At 41.7% G+C, this 22041-nt stretch overlaps 2 protein-coding genes and 1 long non-coding RNA gene across 5 annotated transcripts; 2 read left to right on the top strand and 1 right to left on the bottom strand.

Moving 5' to 3' along the window:
* The first annotated feature begins 271 nt into the window (after nucleotides 1-271).
* Nucleotides 272-5407, top strand: LOC121571855 (serine/arginine-rich splicing factor 10). Of its 3 annotated transcripts, none has more exons than XM_041883598.2 (6): nucleotides 272-451; nucleotides 1158-1262; nucleotides 2227-2330; nucleotides 2564-2741; nucleotides 2853-2909; nucleotides 4805-5407. In XM_041883598.2, exons 1-6 carry the CDS (start codon nucleotides 387-389, stop codon nucleotides 5097-5099), a joined length of 804 nt encoding a protein of 267 aa, XP_041739532.1. In that variant the 5' UTR covers nucleotides 272-386; the 3' UTR covers nucleotides 5100-5407. The 3 variants fall into 3 exon arrangements, with proteins under 3 accessions (XP_041739532.1, XP_041739533.1, XP_041739535.1); XM_041883599.2 differs by lacking the exon at nucleotides 1158-1262 and adding an exon at nucleotides 1484-1824 and having other exon boundaries at nucleotides 345-451; nucleotides 2228-2330; XM_041883601.2 differs by lacking the exon at nucleotides 272-451 and adding an exon at nucleotides 1484-1824 and having other exon boundaries at nucleotides 1191-1281; nucleotides 2228-2330.
* A 5873-nt stretch (nucleotides 5408-11280) lies between these two features.
* LOC121571858 lies at nucleotides 11281-14134 on the bottom strand. Its single transcript, XR_006001771.1, has 3 exons — nucleotides 13944-14134; nucleotides 11885-12004; nucleotides 11281-11619 (listed from the first exon to the last, which is right to left on the bottom strand). It is a non-coding gene; the product is annotated as an uncharacterized LOC121571858 (long non-coding RNA).
* Nucleotides 14135-14213: 79 nt separating this feature from the next.
* Nucleotides 14214-17657, top strand: LOC121571856 (akirin-1). The gene is made up of 5 exons (XM_041883602.1): nucleotides 14214-14597; nucleotides 15163-15309; nucleotides 15612-15743; nucleotides 16003-16074; nucleotides 16170-17657. Exons 1-5 carry the CDS (start codon nucleotides 14396-14398, stop codon nucleotides 16178-16180), a joined length of 564 nt encoding a protein of 187 aa, XP_041739536.1. The 5' UTR covers nucleotides 14214-14395; the 3' UTR covers nucleotides 16181-17657.
* Nucleotides 17658-22041: the final 4384 nt, after the last annotated feature.

The following is a 22041-nucleotide window of genomic DNA, read 5'->3' on the forward strand; positions in this document are numbered from 1 at the left end:
ATGGTAAAATGCAGCCAGTTAATGATTCTAGATTTTCTGACAATTTTCAAAGGCTAGTATGTCATAACTACATGGAGTTTACATCATAATGATAGGTAGCCTATGTAATAGTCGGATTAGTAACATAACCACCAATTTGTGTTTCGCCTGAGAGTTCCATTCTTTATACGTCACGCTTCCTCTGCATGGTGTGATAACGCACCATATCAGTAGATGGCGCTAAGTTTATTTTCGTGCTGTCACGAATCCGCGAAGTAGAGTATGCGCCTGCGCATTTATTTTTCCACGTAGTTGCACGTAATGCCAGAAATACTTTTCTGCTAAGCCCAAAACAGAGAGCGAAAATATTTGATGTAAAGCTGCGTTCTTGCTGAATATTTTTTAGCATGGCCAGATATTTGAGACCTCCAAATACATCTCTTTTCATCAGAAACATTTCCGATGAATCCAGGTGAGTCCATATTTGAACAAATCCCCCCCCAGTTCCTTGCAGTCAAATAAGGTCAGAATTCGACATCCCAAGCTAACGTTAGCTAACGTCGTTAGGCCATTGCTAGTCTGCTAGCCACGCGTTTCGGCCTGACCAAAGACTTCTGTGGCTTGACCTTACAGTCGGGCAAGGTAGACCACCAGAGATGGCTAAACTCAAATCTTAAACCAAGAAAATTACTAACCATGGACATTTGGACAAACTTCTGTTTCAATCGTCCTAACAAGCTAGCTAACGTTAGCTATAGCTCCCGGTCGTTTAAAAACTGCTTTGTTGTGAACATTACCCTACATAATTTAAGGAAGTTCTAATATAAATGCCCAAACAATATGACCCCCCCCACCCGTGAAATGTTAGTTGGCCTATCTAGTAGGTAACAAACAATAAGGTATTTTCTTTGCAAGGACAACACTACATAGGCCTACACACACGGGTGCTTTTTCAATTATCCATTCATGGAAGTAAGGTACATTTCAGAATATGTAAGTTATGCATAGACTTAAAGTTTCAATTGTGTCAGTTTTCATGCAAAGAAGTGGCATCTTCATATTGCCCAACAGAACCACCGGTCTGTCAGTGGCTCCATTGGTGGTGCCACTTTATTCTGGTACTTTAGGCTTTTCCTCCTGGTCATTGAAGTGAAATCTCTATCCTTTACGGTATTCAGGCCTGAGGATTTGCGCCGTGAGTTTGGTCGTTATGGGCCAGTAGTAGATGTCTACATCCCACTTGACTTCTATTCACGCCGACCAAGAGGATTTGCATATATTCAATATCCTTTCCCTTCTAAAGTGAGAATTATGAAATCTGTATTTTCTGTATCATTTGCTTAATTTTGAATGTTATAAAATGATAACATGCTTTCTCTCAGAAAATGTCTTAAGCAGTAAGGCTTGGTTGTGTGATTGATTGCTGTGACTTTGCATTCTGTATGTATGTACACACTGAAGTACTTTTGAATATCTAACTTACATTTCTCTGTTGTTGCCCCAGAAAATGTAAAGGCATCCAGTTGTTGTGGAGCCTGGAGAAAGAGAAAGAGTAAGAATGTCCGGTGTAGAGTAGATCTAAAGACAAGCAGCAAAAGACGGCCAGGATGACAAGAAACAGAGAGAGGGAAAGGTTGAAAAAGAAAGAGAATTTAAAGCTTGAAGAGACAGAGGGGACGGAGTCGAGGCTTGGATATGTCGTCAAAAGAAAGAGGAAAAGGGAAGAGATTAAAGGGCAAAGACAAGCAGGAAACCCAAGTTCTTCTGGGAGGCGGTTAAAGAGCTTAAAGATCAAGATGAAAGTCAAAGTCAAGCATGTTTAAGGTAACAAACCTGAATTATTTTGTATCCTCACAAAAAAAATGAATCAACAAATATTACATGAAAATCAATCAATACATTGCCAATGTGAAAATTTGATTCTTAATTGAACTAAGAAATTGTTACTCTTATCAATATATTTTGCATTCGATAATATCATTTGAAACTGAAGCAGTATTGATTCCTCAGTGCAAGCCATCAAATAAGAGACATATTATTGAAACATGTTTGCCTCATCTTCAATCTTGAGAAGAACCCAACATTCTCATAACAAATCTGTTCCAGAACCTAAGCTTTGCTTTATACTGTCAGCCAATATGGCTTCCTCTTCGATTAAGTGGCAGAAGACGCATTGTATTACAACAGTATTGCTGAAAAGAATGTAACCACATAAGACCACAGGTAAGAACCTTAACAGCTCAGCAAGTTTGAAGATGTGCGCGACGCAGAAGATGCTCTTCACAACCTGGACAGGAAGTGGGTGTGTGGCCGACAGATTGAAATCCAGTTTGCGCAGGGAGACCGAAAGAGTAAGGCAGTTTCACAAATTTCCTGTGTTTCATGAAGTAACAATGTACAGTATCAAGCACAATTTCTTGTTTGCGATTTATTGATGTTACTTTCAGCTGTACATTCAAATGCATGTGTTTTCTATCTCATGTGGTACAACTGCGATACCTTTAAGGAAAGCTAAACCACTATGTACTGTATGTTTGCTTGGTGGGTTTTTCTCTCTTCTCCCAAACCCTTTTTTACATCACAGCACCCAATCAGATGAAAGGGAAGGAGGGGGGATCTTCGCGCAGCTCTTCGCGGCATGATGATCGGGATTATGATCGGGACAGCCGTCGTAGGCGCTCTCGCAGCCGTAGCTACCAAAGACGCAGGTCACGCAGCCCATCCTACGATCGCCGGCCCAGACGCTCTGAGAGTCCCAGAGAGTAAGGGCCTTTCCAGTGTTCTCCAGCTAGCGTGCTTCAAATAAGATTGTAAAGCTTATACAAAATGTCACAGTCTATTGATTACATTCTGATTGATGTTTTGTTACCTAGCTCCCGTGGAAGGATGTACGGCGGTAGAGGAAGAAGCAGGAGTCCGGAAAATGACAGGTGGGTCCTTGACACTGGGATTATGGCAATTAAGCCCTTTATCTACTTCCCCAGAGTCCAATGAACTCAAAGATAAAAAAAAATATATCTCTGTGTCCAGTATGAAGGAAGTACGAGGTATTTTCGCGAGCCAATGCTAACGAGTGTTAGCGCAATGACTGGAAGTCTACAAGAACAGTTAGCATGCTAGCTGTTCCCGTAGACTTCGTCAATTGCACTAACGCTAGTTAGCAACTTCCTTCAAACTGCACGCAGTCAATAATTTGTCTCTTGAACAGCTGAACCCCTGACAATGAAACACATTCTGGGCACCTTCTATAAACTTACTAATCATTAGATGGCTGTGATCTTCTGTCACTTTTGCTGTCCTCCATCAGTGGAAGGGATTATACACTGGACAAAAATATAAACGCAAAATGTAAAGTGTTGGTCCCGTGTTTCATGAGCTGAAATAAAAGATCCAAGACATTTTCTATACGCACAAAAATATTATTTCTCTCAAATGTTGTCCACAAATTCGTTTACATCCTTGTTAGTGAGCATTTGTCCATTGCCAAGATAATCCATCCACCTGACAGGTGTGGCATATCAAGAAACTGAGTAAACAGCATGATCATTACACAGGTGCACCTTGTGCTGGAGACAATAAAAGGCCACTCTAAAATGTGTAGTTTTGTCACACAACACAATGCCACAGATGTCTGATGTTTTGAGGAAGCGTGAAATTGGCAGGCTGACTGCAGGAATGTCCACGAGCTGTTGCCGGAAAATGGAATGTTGATTTCTCTACCATAAGCCGCCTCCAATGTTGTTTTAGAGAATTTGGCAGAACTTCCAACCGGCCTCACAACTGCAGACCACGTGTAACCACGCCAGCCCAGGACCTCCACATCCGGCTTCTTCACCTGCGGGATCGTCTGAGACCAGCCACCCGGACAGCTGATGAAACTGTGGGTTTGCGCAACCCAAGAATTTCTGCACAAAATGTCAGAAACCGTCTCAGGGAAGCTCATCTGCGTGCTCGACGTCCTCACCAGGGTCTTGACCTGACTGCAGTTCGGAGTCGTAACAGACTTCAGTGGGCGAATGCTCACCTTCAATGGCCACTGGCACACTGGTGAAGTGTGCTCTTCACGGATTAATCCTGGTTTCAACTGTACCGGGCAGATGGCAGACAGCGTGTATGGCGTCGAGTGGGTGTACGGTTTGCTGATGTCAACGTTGTGAACAGAGTGAGGTTATGGTATGGGCAGGCATAAGCTACGGACAATGAGCACAATTGCATTTTATCGATGGCAATTTCAATTTACATAGATACTGTGACAAGATCCTGAAGCCCATTGTCGTGCCATTCATCCGCCGCCATCACTTCATATTTCCACATAATGCACAACCCCATTTTGCAAGCATCAGTATACAATTCCTGGAAGCTGAAAATGTCCCAGTTCTTCCATGGCCTGCATATGTCACCCATTGAGCATGTTTGGGATGCTCTGGATCGACTTATATGACCGCGTGTTCCAGTTCTCTCCAATATCCTGCAACTTTGCACAGCCATTGAAGAGGAGTGGGACATTCCACAGGCCACAATCAACAGCCTGATCAACTCTATGCGATGGAAATGTGTCGCGCTGCATGAGGCACATGGTAGTCCCACCAGATACTGACTGGTTTTCTGATCCACGCCCCTACTTTTTTTTTAAGGTACCTGTGACCAACATATGCATGTCTGTATTCCCAGTCATGTGAAATCCATAGATTAGGGCCTAATGACTTTATTTCAATTGACTGATTTCCTTATATGAACTGTAACTCAGTAAAATCTTTGAAATTGTTGCATGTTGCGTTTATATTTTTGTTCAGTGTAATAATCCAATGGTTTGTTCTTCACACAGGCACAGACCCCACCCACGTGACCACCGACGACCCCCCCCTGGGCATTCCCCTCACAGTCAATCCCGCTCCCCTTCTCACTCTAGGCCCAGGGCCCAGAGGGAGTCCAGAGGAAAGTCTCGTTCCCGCTCGAAGTCCCTAAGCCCACAAGATGGCGACTTCCACCCAGCACCCGGTGGCTATGAGCCTCAGGACGAGGCGTCGTCTCGTATGCGCTCCCCGTCCCGCTCGCGTTCTCGCTCACGGTCCCGCTCTCGCTCCAGGTCCTGGACTGGGCGCAAGTCAGGGGGACACTAAAACATGTTTGTTGGATCCTTTTTACTGTAGTCGTGTCCATAATGGCTTGCTGGATAATTGAATGTTCATGGAACGGTCATTGGTTGGTTTGTTTGTGAAAATGATCGTCCTTTGTAGTTTTTTTGCTTTGTTTAAAAAAAGGATGACAAAAGAGAAACACTATATCCTTCTGTTTAAATCAGTCCCAGAAATATTTACACACCCTCTGTTTCTAGTCATTATATCATATACTGAGTGTACGAAACATTAGGAATAGCTTCCTAATATTGAGTTGCACCCCCTCCCCCCTTTTGCCCTCAGAACAGCCTCAATTCGTCAGGGCATGGACTCTACAAGGTGTCAAGTGTTGCTGGCCAATGTTGACTCCAATGCTTCCCACAGTTGTGTCAAGTTGGCTGGATGTCCTTTGGGTGGTGGACCATTCTTGATACACACAGGAAACAGTTGAGTGTGAAAAACCCAGCAGCATTGCAGTTCTTGATACATTCAAACTGGTGCGCCTGGCACCTGCTACCATATCCCGTTCAAAGGCACTTAAGTCTTCATCCGCTGAATGGCACACATACTCAATCCATGTCTCAATTATCTTGAGGCTTAAAAATCCTTATTTTAACCTGTCTCCTCCCCTTCATCTACACTGATTGAAGTGGATATAACAGGTGACATCAATAAGGGATCATAGCATTCACCTGGTCAGTCTCATGGAAAGAGCAGGTGTTCCTAATGTTTTGTGCACTCAGTGTATAAGTGTTATGCCTTTCAGGAGACCCAGGGCTAGAAGTACTGTATAGGCCAAGATCAAGTCCCGGGATTCAATCCGATCATTGTTTACCGTGAATGCGGGAACATTGCCTTGAAAAGGGGCAATCGGATAGAATCCCTGCCCCTGTCGCTAAAATCTTTACCGTCACTTTCCTGTCAAGTACATTAGGCACCAGCTTCCAGTTGGGATGCTTGGAGTGTAAGTTACCTGGGGGGTGTAATCATTAGTCCAAAATGTTTACACCAAACGGAAAACGTTTTGCAGCAAACTGTTTAATTTGGTTCTATTTGTTTGCTAGTGAATACACCCCTGGCCTGTGAAAGAGCCATGAGCCACTACAGTAGCACAGTTAATTTTCTACCAACATTTTTGAAGATTTGTTCAGCGATAGACAGGCCCATGTTACATTTTATTTTAGTCATTTAGCAGACACTCTTATCCAGAGCGACTTAGTTAGTGAGTGCATACATTTTTTTCATGTTACAATGGCTTGTCCTGTTTGATTTGATAAATTATGGTAGCCATCATTTTCATGCCCTCTGTGAATTCTAGAATAATTTTAGTAGCCTCAACTATCAACTCTGAATGGTTTCTAAATTTGATAAAGTTGGCTAAGGTTTGTACATGGCCTCCTGTATGTTTTATGACATAAAAACAGGACCTTGATCCATTTTGTGTTAATGCTCCATACTTTGCTCAACGGTTCCTATGATGGCTTGTATGATTCTATGTGCTTGTTTTTTCCTCAAACAATCTTCCTTCCAAATATGTCAGTTATGCTCTACTGTATATGCAACTGTATTTTCTTGGAGAGTAATAAATGCTTAAAGTCCTATTCCAGTCACCTTTTCAGCTCTTATCACCTGATTTACTATTTTGTTCATTGTTGCTCCTCTATTGCTGCACTGTTGAAGCTAGGAACATAAGCATTTCGCTACACCAACGATAACATCTGCAAAATATGAGTATGTGACCAATCACATTTTATTTGATTGTTCCCCAAGCGGGGGGTGATGACATCACAAATCCCCATCAAACCAACTCCTTGAATGCCCTACTCCTTGACGTTTGCAGTTGTTTCAACAACAACAAAAACGATTTTTCTCAATGTATTTTTTTCCCCCCTTTTAATGTGTACTTTACTGTATTTATACATCGGATATCACTTTTCAACAGTAAATGTAAAAAAAATCAATAGAGGACCTATTTAAAAATGAATGGTATCTAGTTTTGTGGGCATTCTCAGACATTGTTTCACTAAGTCTGCTGGCATTTTTGCATGTGGGGATAATGTTTAAAGTTCACTACATGTGCAACCATACACATACATTCTTACTGAGGTGTAAACTAAAAGCATATATGATGACACTCGAAGAAACTAATAAATTGGTGAAAAGATTACATAATGCACTCCGGTACAGACGGCAAAAAAAAACTTATTGCTGTGGTAGAACACCACTTTACAGCAAAATAGTTCTGCCGTTTGAGATCAGATGCTCTATTAAGCGCCAAAGCTTGGTACAGTTGAAGTCGGAAGTTCCTTCCACAAGCTTCCCACAATAAGTTGGGTGAATTTTGGCCCATTCCTCCTGACAGAGCTGGTGTAACTGAGTCAGGTTTGTAGGCCTCCTTACTCACACATTCTTTTTCAGTTCTGCCCACACATTTTCTATAGGATGAGGTCAGGGCTTTGTGAAGGCCACTCCAATACCTTTACTTTGTTGTCCTTAAGCCATTTTGCCACAACTTTGGAAGTATGCTTGGGGTCATTGTCCATTTGGAAGACCCATTTGCGACCAAGCTTTAACTTCCTGACTGATGTTGCTTCAATATATCCACATAATTTTCCTTCCTCATGATGCCATCTATTTTGTAAAGTGCACCAGTCCCTCCTGCAGCAAAGCACCCCCACAGCATGATGCTGCCACCCCCTGCTTCACAGTTGGGATGGTGTTCTTCGGCTTGCAAGCGTTCCCCTTTTTCCTCCAAACATAACGATGGTCATTATGGCCAAACAGTTCTATTTTTGTTTCATCAGACCAGAAGACATTTCTCCAAAGAGTACGATCTTTGTCCCCATGTGCAGTTGGAAACCGTAGTCTGGCTTTTTTATGGTGGTTTTGGAGCAGTGGCTTCTTCCTTGCTGAGCGGCCTTTCAGGTTATGTCGATATAGTACTTGTTTTACTGTTGATATAGATACTTTTGTACCGGTTTCCTCCAGCATCTTCACAAGGTCCTTTGCTGTTGTTCTGGGATTGATTTGCACTTTTTGCACCAAAGTACGTTCATCTCTAGGAGACAGAACGCGTCTCCTTCCTGAGCGGTATGACGGCTGCGTGGTCCCATGGTGTTTATACTTGCGTACTATTGTTTGTACAGATGAACGTGGTACCTTCAGGCGTTTGGAAATTGCTCCCAAGGATGAACCAGACTTGTGGAGGTCTACAATGTTTTTTCTGAGGTCTTGGCTGATTTCTTTTGATTTTCCCATTATGTCAAGCAAAGAGGCAGTGAGTTTGAAGGTAGACCTTGAAATACGTCCACAGCTACACCTCCAATTGACTCAAATGATGTCAATTAGCCTATCAGAAGCTTCTAAAGCCATGACATCATTTTCTGGAATTTTCCAAGCTGTTTAAAGGCACAGTCAACTTAGTGTATGTAAACTTCTGACCCACTGGAATTGTGATACAGTGAATTATAAGTGAAATAATCTGTCTGTAAACAATTGTTGGAAAAATTACTTGTGTCACGCACAAAGTAGATGTCCTAACCGACTTGCCAAAACTATAGTTTGTTAATAAGAAATTTGTGGAGTGGTTGAAAAACGAGTTCTAATGACTCCAACCTAAGTGTATGTAAACTTCCGACTTCAACTGTATGTGCATTATTCCATAGAACAACAATCAGTAACAATATAACCTGGGTGTCAATCAGTTTCTGCTCTCTTGTCCACTCATGCCAAACAATGACAATGGATAGGCAAGAGCACAAACAGATCTGGAACCAAGCTAGTAAGCATATAAGAGGTCAGGGCAGCATGGTCTGCAGACTTGCATCACAACAACAACAACAAAAAACACTTGTGCTACAACAAGGCTGCCGCATCATTTGACATTCCAGTACTGCTCTGACTCCCCAAAAACACAGAAGTATAACCGAGCCTGCCATGATGTACATACACACACACGTCTTACTATTACAGTACTCCTAGGGCCATATACTGCATTCGGAAAGTATTCAGACCCTTCACTTTTTAATCACTTTAATCCATTTTAGAATAAGGCTGTAACATAAAATGTGGAAAAAGTGAAGGGGTCTGAATACTTTATGAATGCACTATATGTATCAAGCGTCTCAGAGTAGGAGTGCTGATCTAGGATCAGGTCCCGCTTGTCCATACAATCAATATGTATAATAATCTTAAAGCCAAAACTGATCCTAGATCAGCACTCCTACTCTGAGATGCACTCTGCTCACTTTCCATCCACTTCTAAGTACACTGAACAAAAATATAAACGCAACATGTAAAGTGTTGGTCCCATGTTTCATGAGCTGAAATAAAAGATCCAAGAAATGTTCCGTATTCACAAAAAGCTTATTTCTCTCAAATGTTTTGCACACATGTATTTACATCCCTGTTAGTGAGCATTTATCCTTTGCCAAGATAATCCATCCACCTGACAGGTGTGGCATATCAAGAAGCTGATTAAACAGCATGATCAGCAGCATGAAAAATGTATGCACTCACTAACTGTAAGTCGCTCTGGATGAGTGTCTGCTAAATGACTAAAATGTAAAAAATTACACAGGTGCAACTTGTGCTGGGGACAATAAAAGGCCACTCTAAAATGTGCAGTTTTGTCACACAACACAATGCCACAGATGTCTCAAGTTATGAGGGAGCATGCAATTGGCATGCTGACTGCAAGAATGTCCACCAGAGCTGCTGCCAGAGAATTTAATGTTAATTTCTCTACCATAAGCCTCCTCCAACTTCGTTTTAGAGAATTTGGCTACCTCCAACCGGCCTCACAACTGCAGACCACGTGTATGGCGTCGTATGTGCGAGTGGTTTGCTGATGTCAACATCGTGAACAGAGTGCCCCATGAAGGCGGTGGGGTTATGGTATGGGCAGGCATAAGCTACGGACAACGAACACAATTGCATTTTATCGATGGCAATTTGAATGCACAGATAATAATAATAATAATATGCCATTTAGCAGACGCTTTTATCCAAAGCGACTTACAGTCATGCGTGCAATGACAGAATGGCAGATACCATGACGAGATCCTGAGGCCCATTGTCATGCCCTTCATCCTCCGCCATCACCTCATGTTTCAACATGATAATGCACTGCCCCATGTCGCAAGGATCTGTACACAATTCCTGGAAGCTGAAAATGTCCCAGTTCTTCCATTGCCTGCATACTCACCAGACATGTCACCCATTGAGCATGTTTGGGATGATCTGGATCGATGTGTACAACAGCGTGTTCCAGTTCCCGCCAATATCCTGCAACTTCGCACAGCCATTGAAGAGGAGTGGGACAACATTCCACAGGCCACAACCAACAGCCTGATCAACTCTATGCGAAGGAGATGTGTGGCGCTGCATGAGGCAAATGGTGGTCACACCAGATACTGACTGGTTTTCTGATCCACGCCCCTACTTTTTTTTTAAAGGTATCTGTGACCAACAGATGCATATCTGTATTCCCAGTCGTGAAATCCATAGATTAGGGCCTAATTTATTTATTTCAATTGACTGATTGCCTTATATGAACTGTAACTCAGTACAATCTTTGAAATATATATGTATATTTTGATTCTATGAAAGGTTTGTACTTTATGTGCCACACCCATCCTCTTTCTACCTGAAAATAATTAATAATTCATCAATATAGGCATATTGGCAATTGACCTGATTATTCAAATGAGATATACTTTGAGACATCTTGCCAAAGCTATCCAGTTTACTTCCAATGCCAATGTGTTCAGTTGTGAGTCAGTCAACTGAATGTAATCATGTTGAGTTTCAGTCTCAAGAAAAATTAATTTTCAGCATTGAGAATAACCAAATTGAGTATAAATCATTTCTGTCAATTTCCACACCAGAATGAATAATAATGCAAGACTCAATAAGTAGGCTTAATCATCACTGAACCTTAAGCCAAGTCATATTCACTAGGAACCAAACAGGGAGGAACTACCTGAACTCACCAATAAGAAATGTTTGTTTCCATTTTCTGTAGCAATTTTCTTTGCTAAAATGTGCACTAATGAATACAACCCTGGTATCTCAGACTAAGACTAGACCTTGAGAAGGCTCTTAAACTGGCATGTCATTGTTTCATGGTGGTCACCAGTGGCCACAGGGTGTGACACCCAGTGACTGGGTGGCTTTGGTAGAACACTAGGAGCGGGCGGCTCACTGAACTTGGGTCCTGCATAGTTCTGGTGGCTCTGGGAGGCCAGCAGTGTTGAAGTCAGAAGATACATGACCACCATCACAGTTCTGCTCACACAGGAAAAAATAGATAATGTTCTTGGTCTCTGCTTGTGCCATCTTGTTGTGAGCAGAGTGAGGATGACCCCCATTAACTGTTACACTGCTCCTTGATGCTGCGTTTCCATTTTGATCACAGACTGGTACCGTGCCCCTGCCCTGCAGGGTGTTGACATGGTCCTCTGAACATGGTAATAGAACGTTGCTCCTTCCCCGTCCTACCATGATGACTTTACTTTGTCACCTGGTATTAGATTCAAAATATGACAAATAAAAATCATGCTTTGTTACAAATGCATCACTAAATAACTAACTAGTTCAGAGCCATATTTTGAAGACACTACATTTACATTTTAGTCATTTAGCAGACGCTCTTATCCAGAGCGACTTACAGTTAGTGAGTGCATACATTTTCATACTGACCCCCCGTGGGAAACGAACCCACAACCCTGGCGTTGCAAGTGCCATGCTCTACCAACTGAGCTACAGGGGACTATATGTGTGTGTACCTATCTGGGTGATGAGTTCAGCGGGTAGCGAAGCCAGGTCCTGGCATACCCTCACCCCCCTGCCACCCCGGGTCTCTGCCGTGAGGTGCTCTGGTAGTGACTCCACATGCTCGCTCGCTACTGGGGTGGCACAGAGAGGAGGGCACACATTACACATGAATACACACAGGTACATTAACACATACAGCAGGCTATAATGCTTGTCTGCTACTGGGGTGGCACAGACAGAAGACACATATTAAACATGAATACACACAGCTACATTAACATACACACATATACAGACTGAACAAAAATATAAACGCAACATGTAAAATGTTGGTCCCATGTTTCATGAGCTGAAATAAAAGATCCCAGACATTTTCCATATGCACAAAAAGCTTATTTCTCTCCAATTTAGTGCAAACTTATTTACATCCCTGTTAGTGAGCATTTCTCCTTTACCAAGATAATCTATCCACCTGACAGGTGTGGCATATCAAGAAGCTGATTAAACAGCATGATCATTACACAGGAGCACCTTGTGCTGGGGACAATAAAAGGCCACTCAAATGTGCAGTTCTGTCACACAACACAATGCCACAGATGTCTCAAGTTTTGAGGGAGCGTGCAATTGGGATGCTGACTGCAGGAATGTCCACCAGAGCTGTTGCCAGAGAATCGAATGTTCAGCCGCCTCCAATGTCGTTTTAGAGAATTTGCCAGTACGTCCAACCGGCCTCACAACCGCAGACCATGTGTACGGCGTTGTGTGGGAAAGCGGTTTGCTGATGTCAACATTGTGAACAGAGTGCCCCATGGTGGCGGTGGGGTTATGGTATGGGCAGACATAAGCTACGGACAACGAACACAATAGCATTTTATCGATTGGAAATTTGAATGCACAAAAATACTGTGATGAGATCCTGAGGCCCATTGTGAGGCCCATTTTTTTTAAGGTATCTGTGACAACAGATGCATATCTGTATTCCCAGTCATGTGAAATCCATAGATTAGGGCCTAATTTATTTATTTAAATTGACTGATTTCCTCTTATGAACTGTAACTCAGTAAAATCTTTGAAATTGTTGAATGTTGCGTTTATATTTTTGCAACTAATTATTAGGAAGGTGGTCTTAATGTTCTTAGGCCTAGCTAACACACTCTCCTGCAACGGGGGTGGGACAGAGGAGAGGGTACATGTAAAGACAGATATTCACACTTAAATATGCCTCTATTAATATTGACATACCTACAACTACCATTAATGTCCAGACATAAGCAAGCACACACACACATACAGAACATATAGCAGATAGCATCATAGAGTCATACTAATTCCCCATCCTCTTCCAAATCACGATTCAAATCAGCTGCCTACTTCTTCCCTCTGTAATCTCCATCTCATCTCTTCCCACATCTATCAATCTATTGTTCTTACTTGAAGCACCAATATGCACTCTTCCTCCCTCCTCATCCCCCTCTCCTCTAGGGCTGGGAATTGCCAGGGACCTCACGATATGATATTATCACGATACTTAGGTACCGATATGATATGTATTGCGATTCTCACAATTCTATATGTATTGCGATTTTAATGTGAATTGATGTTCCAAATATATTGCTCACCATATGTCTGCTGCATATGATATATGATTATGAACCAGTTGAGTGTACCTCGGTTATGATACATGGCATTGCATTGTAACGTTAGCTACCTACAACAGTTTGTCGTGCCTTTATTTCTCTAGAAAATAAAGTAGACCTAACTACCAAACGGAACCGTTTGTGTTTTGCTGAGTTGAACATCAGTAAATTTACGCAAACACTACTTTGTACCTGGAAAGTGCAATAATGAGTAACTGAAGTTAATAACTGCAAGTCCAATTTGTAAGTCGCTCTGGATAAGAGCGTCTGCTAAATGACGTAAATGTAAAATGTAAGTCAATCATTTCATGATTAACTCGGGCAGTCTATTCACTTTAGCTATGCGACCTGACCAATGAGGTAGGTAATGCTAGCATATCTCATTGTTTATTAGCTAACTAACTTAGCTAGCTACTAAACTAGCTCTACTCACCTATTAGCTAGCTAGCTAACGTTGAACTACTGTTACACATTTTAATCCCCGGTTTTCAACGCTGATAGTGGTTATTACAATAAAATTAGTTTCGATTGATAAGATATGACTTAGTAGGTCGGTCAGATAGCTAGGTATAAAGGAACGAAACCAACTTCACTCGCCCTCTTTCCTATCTCAACCACAGACTGTTCTCAACCCAGTCCAGTAGGTGGCGGTAAAGGCAAGGAAAGGTGTGACATCCTCCATAAAACTCGAGGGAAGAAGACGCCGCTTGGACGTTTTTATTTAGCCGAAGCCTGTGTTAGCGAACAAGTGACTTCCCAGACACCGGCAAGAAATAAGAAAGCACAAGACGGACAAACTGATAACCTTCATCTACTCGTTATTAGCAGCTATCCGGAATTTTGGCTGACCGAAAAAACATTGTTTTCTGAACTAAGTTAGGTAGCATGGCGTGCGGAGCTACTTTGAAGCGTTCAATGGAGTTTGAGGCCCTTCACAGCCCTCAATCTCCAAAACGGCGGAGGTGCAACCCTCTGCCAGGGACCCCGGTCACCCTGTCGCCAAAGCGGTGTAACCTGCTTTCTGATACCGGTGACAGTTCGATGTCTCCCCAATCAACTTGTGGAGGAGAACATAGACTTACCCCAGGTTACTTGTTTGCCTGAAGAATGTAAAAAATGAGCTAACGTTAGATGGTGGCCATTGTAGCTAGCTAGCTAGCTAGCTAGTGCCAGTGGCTGAAAGTAGCGAATAGTAAAATATGGGATCAGACATTGTCATTCAGCAGGCTGTCTAGCCAGCTAACGTTATCTATCTAATAATGAACCTGATTTACAGGTTGTAGTTAGTAGGCCTAACATTGAAGCAAGACTAACATGATGATGTTCTAACTTGGCATATAGCTAGCTAATGTTACCCACTCAACTCTGTAGTTGGCCAGAATGAACCCAGCCCTGATTGTAACAAACATTATTATACTGTATAACAGTGTAGCATCAAGTTGATGATCACACCAGGCTAGGAAATACATCCATCCAGGTACCAAGTTGAAAATGTGTTTGTTGGGTTGATTGGGTGCATGGATATGTGACCATGTTTCATGCATCGTCACACCCAATATAAATGTGAGGCCTGGGCTGTTGCCTGAGGAAACACCCTTTCCAGTATAAGCCAACCACGATAAGCTGACTTTTTCTGTTTCTTCCCTCCACAGAGCAGATTGTCCATAATCTTAGGCAAGAATACAGCCGCTACCAGCGGAGGTGGCAGCTTGAGGGGGGCTTCAACCAGAGTGAGTCCCAGACTCCAAGTGATGGCCCAGGACAAAGCCCTGGTTTCATGGCACCAAGCTCCCCACCAGGTCTGTTTTTAAGCAGTTATCCCTCACCAAGCTGAAGATGCTGTCAGCATCTGATTACAAATACACTTACTGTAATGGTGAATAACAGTTAACTCACTATGCTGTCTCTTGTTTGTAGTGTGGGGAAGAAGAGCCACAGAGTAAAATCCTTAAGAAAAGATAACTCACGCTCACCTCTGCATGTTTATTCTCAATGTTACAACAATTGCAGAAGTAAACCAGACCTAGCTCTTTTTAACCAGATTGTGTATGTGCAGTTGTCAGACCAAAGCTCATTCCTTGTCATGTGTTGATTTCCCCAGGAGTTTCTATGAAGAGGGACCTGCCCTGCTTCACATTGCGCCAGGTTGGCTCTCTGTGTGAACGAATCCTCAAGGACCACGAGGAGACCATCCGTGAAGAGTATGAACAGATCCTGAACACTAAGCTGGCGGGTATGCTGACTCTGACTTCCTTATTACAGATATGGGCCTGTATTCATAAAGCAACTCAGAGTAGGAGCACCGCTGATCTAGGATCAGTTTAGCCTATTAGATCATAATGAATAATATTAAATGGACAGGGGGGGACCTGATCCTAGATCAGCACTCCTACTCTGAGACGCTTCATGAATACGGGCCATCTCATGGTATGACAACTTAGTCTAATCCTTTTAATTCCATAGATAATTTGATGTTTTTGGTTCCTTCCCAGAACAATATGAATCGTTTGTAAAGTTCACACATGACCAGATCATGCGACAATATGGCGCCAGACCCTCCAGCTGTAAGTTCCAACGATAATCTAAACACGCACACTAACTTTTATCCTCGGTTTCCCCCCAGTGCCTGTTTTAATCAACATTTTGTTTTATTTTTCAGATGTCTCATGAACTCTTAATAGTAAGCTACCTGCACTCACCTCAAGACTGCTGCTCTTCAATCTCCAAGTTTTTCTTCACTACTTCAGTGCTATGATTTCCTTTTAAAACGCTCAATATTCTGGGTCCGAGTTGGACTGTACTTGTGTGGATGTGCTCTTTGAGAGATGGATGGTAGACTTGCATTTTCAAGTGCTGTGGAAAGCTGGGCTGACGTGACTGTTCAATTTAACCTGCCAAAACTCACTGCTGCAGCATTTAACCCTACATGCCTTTTTACATTTTTTATTTTCACCAAACATACTTGAAAAGGTGGTTTTATCTTTTGATTTAGAAATGAGTTATTTGTGCTTTATGTAAATGGTATTTGATATATTATACAGTAGAACTTTGGTGTACTACAGTCAATTGCAGTTTTGCTTTTCTCTATACATATTTTGTACAGAGTTGTTTTGGGTGATTCCCTTGTTTTACAAATTTTAGGGTTCTTAGACATTCTACCAGATTATGCTGCAATTGAGGAGATTCCAACACACCATGCGTGTCGGTATACTGAGCTCTTTCTAAAATATGCAGGCTATTACTCCCAAGAATACCAAACATGGATGGAAGGGCTCAATTGTTTACTGGTTATGACCCTTCTTACAGGGATAGACAGGATGAGGGTTTTCTTTCCAGGCCAGCAAAAAATGGAGGCTGAAATGTATGAAACTGCACAGTCACCTCTTGGTTTGGAATAAAAACATCTGTATAGATTTGAGTCTGTTATCGATATTGTAGCGACCTTACCCAACACCTAGCTACCTCGTCAAAAGGTTTGGCTCTCTTGGTGTAATGGCTACCTCCCCCCCTTATTGGCTACAATATACTTGGGCCCTTGAGGTTTGTAATGGAACTTCACTCATTGTTGAGGCATGCTCAATGTTTTTCTTCTGTAGCTGGCCCTATGTACTCTCTTTTTTTGTATATTCAATTTGTTGAATGATTACTTATGATTTATATTAACTCTGAGTGTACTGTGATATATTCTATTAAATTAAAAATGTTTAGGAGATGAGTTAGTCGACCCTGTAGTACAGGTGGTGTGTTCTGTAAAGCCTGTGATTAGGTGAGGAGGGATTATGTAGTGTTACACATCACACCACTGAATACAGGGAATGTACATCTTAATGGATGGCTTTGAGTCTAAAGAAAACTGATTTTCATCATTCAAACGTGAACTAATGTGTGTCTACGCATAAGCTGTACACATACAATGGCACGCCTACCATTAGGACACGCCATTTGATTTTTTTTCTTCAATTCTCCAGTTGAGTGTGGTTGTGGTTTCAGTTGCTCAGATGTACAAGAAGCTCTTGATATCACCTTTTTACCCAAAATATCCTGAACCGTGAAAAAATATTTGTCCTAAATACTACAATGTATTTTAAGGTCAGTTTTGTTGAACACAATTATAACATTGTTGAATAAATACTTGATTTGAAGGGAATCATTTTGAATGTAATTATTGTGAGAGTAAATTAAGTAAACCTAATACGGGTCATTTCACACAGGTGTTACATTGTAGCAAATGGAGCACCAGGTGGCTGCACTGAGCATTCTGAGTGGTATAAAGCTAATTTTTCATAGTTATGAAGAATATCAGACCATGAAACACAGTACCACAAACACATGAAAGATCAATTGTATCGAAAGAGTGCAATACATTCAATATACTGTCCAAGTACACAGTTCTGATTGCTAGAAACTTGGTTACTCAGGAACAATTCGTATGAGGGAGAGAGAATTCCAAGTTTTCTGGCTTGTTGCTTTACAATTTACACAACAGCAACAGGAAACTCTCCAGTCTCCACCAATCACAATGACATTTGAGCTGTGTGTCAGTTTCTGTTTTAGACAACTCCAAAGCCGTTATAGCGAGCAATAGTAATGGCGTCTTTTTGTAGGCACTAACAGATGCTAACTCTGCCATGACTCATTGGCCAAAGCCTATGGGGATATACGTTTTTGTAGGGTTTTTGGATAAACACTGAAAATAAGGTCTGTGGTAAACACGGGCTTAGGAGATCTTATACGTTTTGTTCTATGAGATAATCATTAGCTATCATCACTTTGTGAATTTTGAAGCATTTATGTAATCAAAACAAGCATGTAAAGTCTTCATAATTTATCAAGTTAATGTTAACTGACATATCTCATAGAACAAAACTTATAAGATCTCCTAAGCCTGTGTTAACCTCAGACCTTATTTTCAGCATTTATCCCAAAAACCCATTCATTCCCCCACAGGAATGGCCAACGAACCAGTGGTAGAAAATGCTAACTCATTTCAGTTTTTTAGGACTACAAGCTGTCGAGCTCTAAGAGAATGACAATAGTAGAGTAAGGTAAAACAGAGACAGTGACATCCAGGCAGACTTCATGTACGGTAACTTCAAATGTTCATTTTTCAGTGGAAATAGAGGCAGCCTTTTTTCACACACATAACTTACATAACAGGGTGTTCGTACCTCATTGAAACAAAAAAAGGGCCTGGATTGGCTGGTTCTCGTAGTATTAGTAGGCCACTGGGCACAGTCAACAAAACCAAACCTGCCAACAAGCCATTCCCATTGATTTCCTGTAAATAGAATAAAAAGCATGCGATAGCTGGGGTGACCAACTTCATTAGATTCACAGGGAGTCATCCATGTATGAAATAGGACATGGCCGATTGATCCTCAGGACGGAGAAAATGCATTGATCCAAAAGTATAGTGTGCCATTGTGGAAACCCTCTCATTCAGTATGACACGCATTCACTTGGACTTGTATATGTGAAGAGCAACTAAGAGACAAAAATATAGGCCTGGACCCAAATCCCTTGAATTGTGAAGTGAACAAAGGGTGACAGTGAGGTTGCAACAAGAGGTTGTGACAAGCCAGAATTATCTTAGTTTTTATACTACATATTAGAATACATCTTTTATAGTACATTTGTGAGGAAATGCTATTTATAATATGTCTATACACAAATAAAGTTGTGTACATCACATATGCATGTTTCCTTTATAATTCCCCACATTTCATCCAATATCCAAACAGTTTTTTTAAACCACAATATTGGTGTGGGATTCAAGTTTAAGTTTCAAGTTAATGTCCCCTGCACTACAGTGAAATGCCTTTCTTGCGAGCTCTAAACCCAACGCAGTATTCAATAACAATCTAATACTAAAAATAACATAAGGTAGAACGAAAACAAATATAAATAAAAATATGAAATACTAATGGGATCAGTACAGGTGTAGCTTCTGTTCATTAAAAGTCAGTGGGATAAATGACTGGGATAGAATACATTTGTTTTGAGGATGAACTATGACTAGAAATATCACTTTAATTGGAGGTGGAAGATAGCCAGCTGCTGGTAAACATATTTACAAATATTTGGCATTGCAGAACAAGGTAAGATAAATTATATTTGGAGAGTTTGTTACATTATTTACAGAAAAGATAATTAAACAAAATACAATAAATTGCAGCCTGTCTTTATGGCAGGTTTAAACCTGTAACGTTGATATCTCCATGATTATGTGCCAGTATTGTGGTGTTAAATTGTGTTTGGGAACAGTGCAAAAAAAATCCTGAGTATGCTTTACTATATGGTTGTAGGTTTCAAAGCTCATTGATTGATGTTGTGTGGTTCTCATTGCCTGTGGCAACAAGCTGAGAAAATGGTTGACAGGGATTGTGCAATACAGCTACCCAATGGATGAATGCAAGAAAATTAGCTTTCCTATTCAGTCTGTCTCACTATGAAACATAATAATTTTTACACATTCTGCAATGGGTTACTAACACAGTAGTTTGTTGAGATTTGTTTGACCCAACTATCATTCTCCAAGTTGAGTAATTCTGCAACACAATCCTGACTAATCAACTACTAGAGTTGAAATACATTAAGAACAGTACACATTCAGGGAGGAGATATTCAAAATACTTTGAATTGAGGAGTAATGGGTATGCATTGCTTCTAATTGTTTTCTACTTATTCCTAAAGTAGACACCACTTTTTAGTAACAACCGGCTCCAGTCTGCTGCCTCAGTTTTTATGATGGCAATTTGCATATACTCCAGAATGTTATGAAGAGTGATCAGATGAATTGCAATTAATTGCGAAGTCCCTCTTTGCCATGAAAATGAACTTAATCCCCAAAAAATATTTCCACTGCATTTCAGCCCTGCCACAAAAGGACCAGTTGACATCATGTCAGTGATTCTCTCGTTAACACAGGTGAGTGTTGACGAGGACAAGGCTGGAGATCACTCTGTCATGCTGATTGAGTTAGAATAACAGACTGGAAGCTTTAAAAGGAGGGTGGTGCTTGAAATCATTGTTCTTCCTCTGTTAACCATGGTTACATGCAAGCAAACACATGCCATCATCATTGCTTTGCACAAAAAGGGCTTCACAGGCAAGGATATTGCTGCTAGTAAGATTGCACCTAAATCAACCATTTAATCGGATCATCAAGAACTTCAAGGAGAGAGGTTCAATTGTTGTGAAGAAGGCTTCAGGGAGCCCAAGAAAGTCTAGCAAGCGCCAGAACCGTCTCCTAAATTGATTCAGCTGCGGGATCGGGGCACCACCAGTGCAAAGCTTGCTCAGGAATGGCAGCAGGCAGGTGTGAGTGCATCTGCACGCACAGTGAGGCAAAGACTTTTGGAGGATGGCCTGGTGTCAAGAAGGGCAGCGAGGAAGCCACTTCTCTCCAGGAAAAACATCAGGGACAGACTGATATTCTGCAAAAGGTACAGGGATTGGACTGCTGAGGACTGGGGTAAAGTCATTTTCTCTGATGAATCCCCTTTCCGATTGTTTGGGGCATCCGGAAAAAGCTTGTCCGGAGAAGACAAGGTGAGCGCTACCATCAGTCCTGTGTCATGCCAACAGTAAAGCATCCTGAGACCATTCATGTGTGGGGTTGCTTCTCAGCCAAGGGAGTGGGCTCACTCACAATTTTGCCTAAGAACACAGCCATGAATAAAGAATGGTACCAACACATCCTCTTAGAGCAACTTCTCCCAACCATCCAAGAACAGTTTGGTGACAACCAATGCCTTTTCCAGCATGATGGAGCACCTTGCCATAAGGCAAAAGTGATAACTAAGTGGCTCGGGGAACAAAACATCAACATTTTGGATCCATGGCCAGGAAACTCCCCAGACCTTAATCCCATTGAGAACTTGTGGTCGATCCTCAAGAGGCGGGTGGACAAACAAAAACCCACAAATTCTGACAAACTCCAAGCATTGATTATGCAATAATGGGCTGCCATCAGTCAGGATGTGGCCCAGAAGTTAATTGACAGCATGCCAGGGCGGATTGCAGAGGTCTTGAAAAAGAAGGGTCAATACTGCAAATATTGACTCTTTGCATAAACTTAATGTAATTGTCAATAAAAGCCTTTGACACTTATGGAATGCTTGTAATTATACTTCAGTAATTATACTTCAGTCCATAATAACATCTGACAAAAATATCTAAAAACACTGAAGCAGCAAACTTTGTGAAGACCAATACTTGTGTCATTCTCAAAACTTTTGACCACGACTGTACACACCCCATCATATTTCACAGGCAACACCGGGCAGAGCGCCACCGAGGGTCACCAGGGTTCGAGGTCCTCTGTGAGCAGCCACAACTAGAGAAACTATTGAATATTTTTGACGGTCCCCCAATCGCCCGATGACCCGCAGGGCTCCCCACCACCCGCAGTCCGTGCATACTGCTGCAAGGTGAACGACAACAAATAGTACAATTGATTTCTCTTAGCAGGCTATATAAATCTAGTTCTCACCAACTAAAGCCACAGGCTGGTTTTAATTTGTTTTCAT

Source organism: Coregonus clupeaformis, chromosome 8 (genome assembly GCF_020615455.1).
Source record: "Coregonus clupeaformis isolate EN_2021a chromosome 8, ASM2061545v1, whole genome shotgun sequence".
In the NCBI taxonomy this organism is placed as follows: Eukaryota; Metazoa; Chordata; class Actinopteri; order Salmoniformes; family Salmonidae; genus Coregonus; species Coregonus clupeaformis.

Bases quoted from the DNA above. Each gene is read 5' to 3' on its own strand.
- LOC121571855 (XM_041883598.2), top strand. From the start codon at position 387: ATGGCCAGATATTTGAGACCTCCAAATACATCTCTTTTCATCAGAAAC. The intron at 1,263-2,226 runs ATATCCTTTCCC...ACAGCTCAGCAA, and splicing joins AGAGGATTTGCATATATTCA to GTTTGAAGATGTGCGCGACG. The intron at 2,331-2,563 runs GTAAGGCAGTTT...TTTACATCACAG, and splicing joins TGCGCAGGGAGACCGAAAGA to CACCCAATCAGATGAAAGGG.
- LOC121571856 (XM_041883602.1), top strand. From the start codon at position 14,396: ATGGCGTGCGGAGCTACTTTGAAGCGTTCAATGGAGTTTGAGGCCCTT. The intron at 15,310-15,611 runs GTCTGTTTTTAA...TGATTTCCCCAG, and splicing joins GGCACCAAGCTCCCCACCAG to GAGTTTCTATGAAGAGGGAC. The intron at 15,744-16,002 runs GTATGCTGACTC...GTTCCTTCCCAG, and splicing joins CCTGAACACTAAGCTGGCGG to AACAATATGAATCGTTTGTA.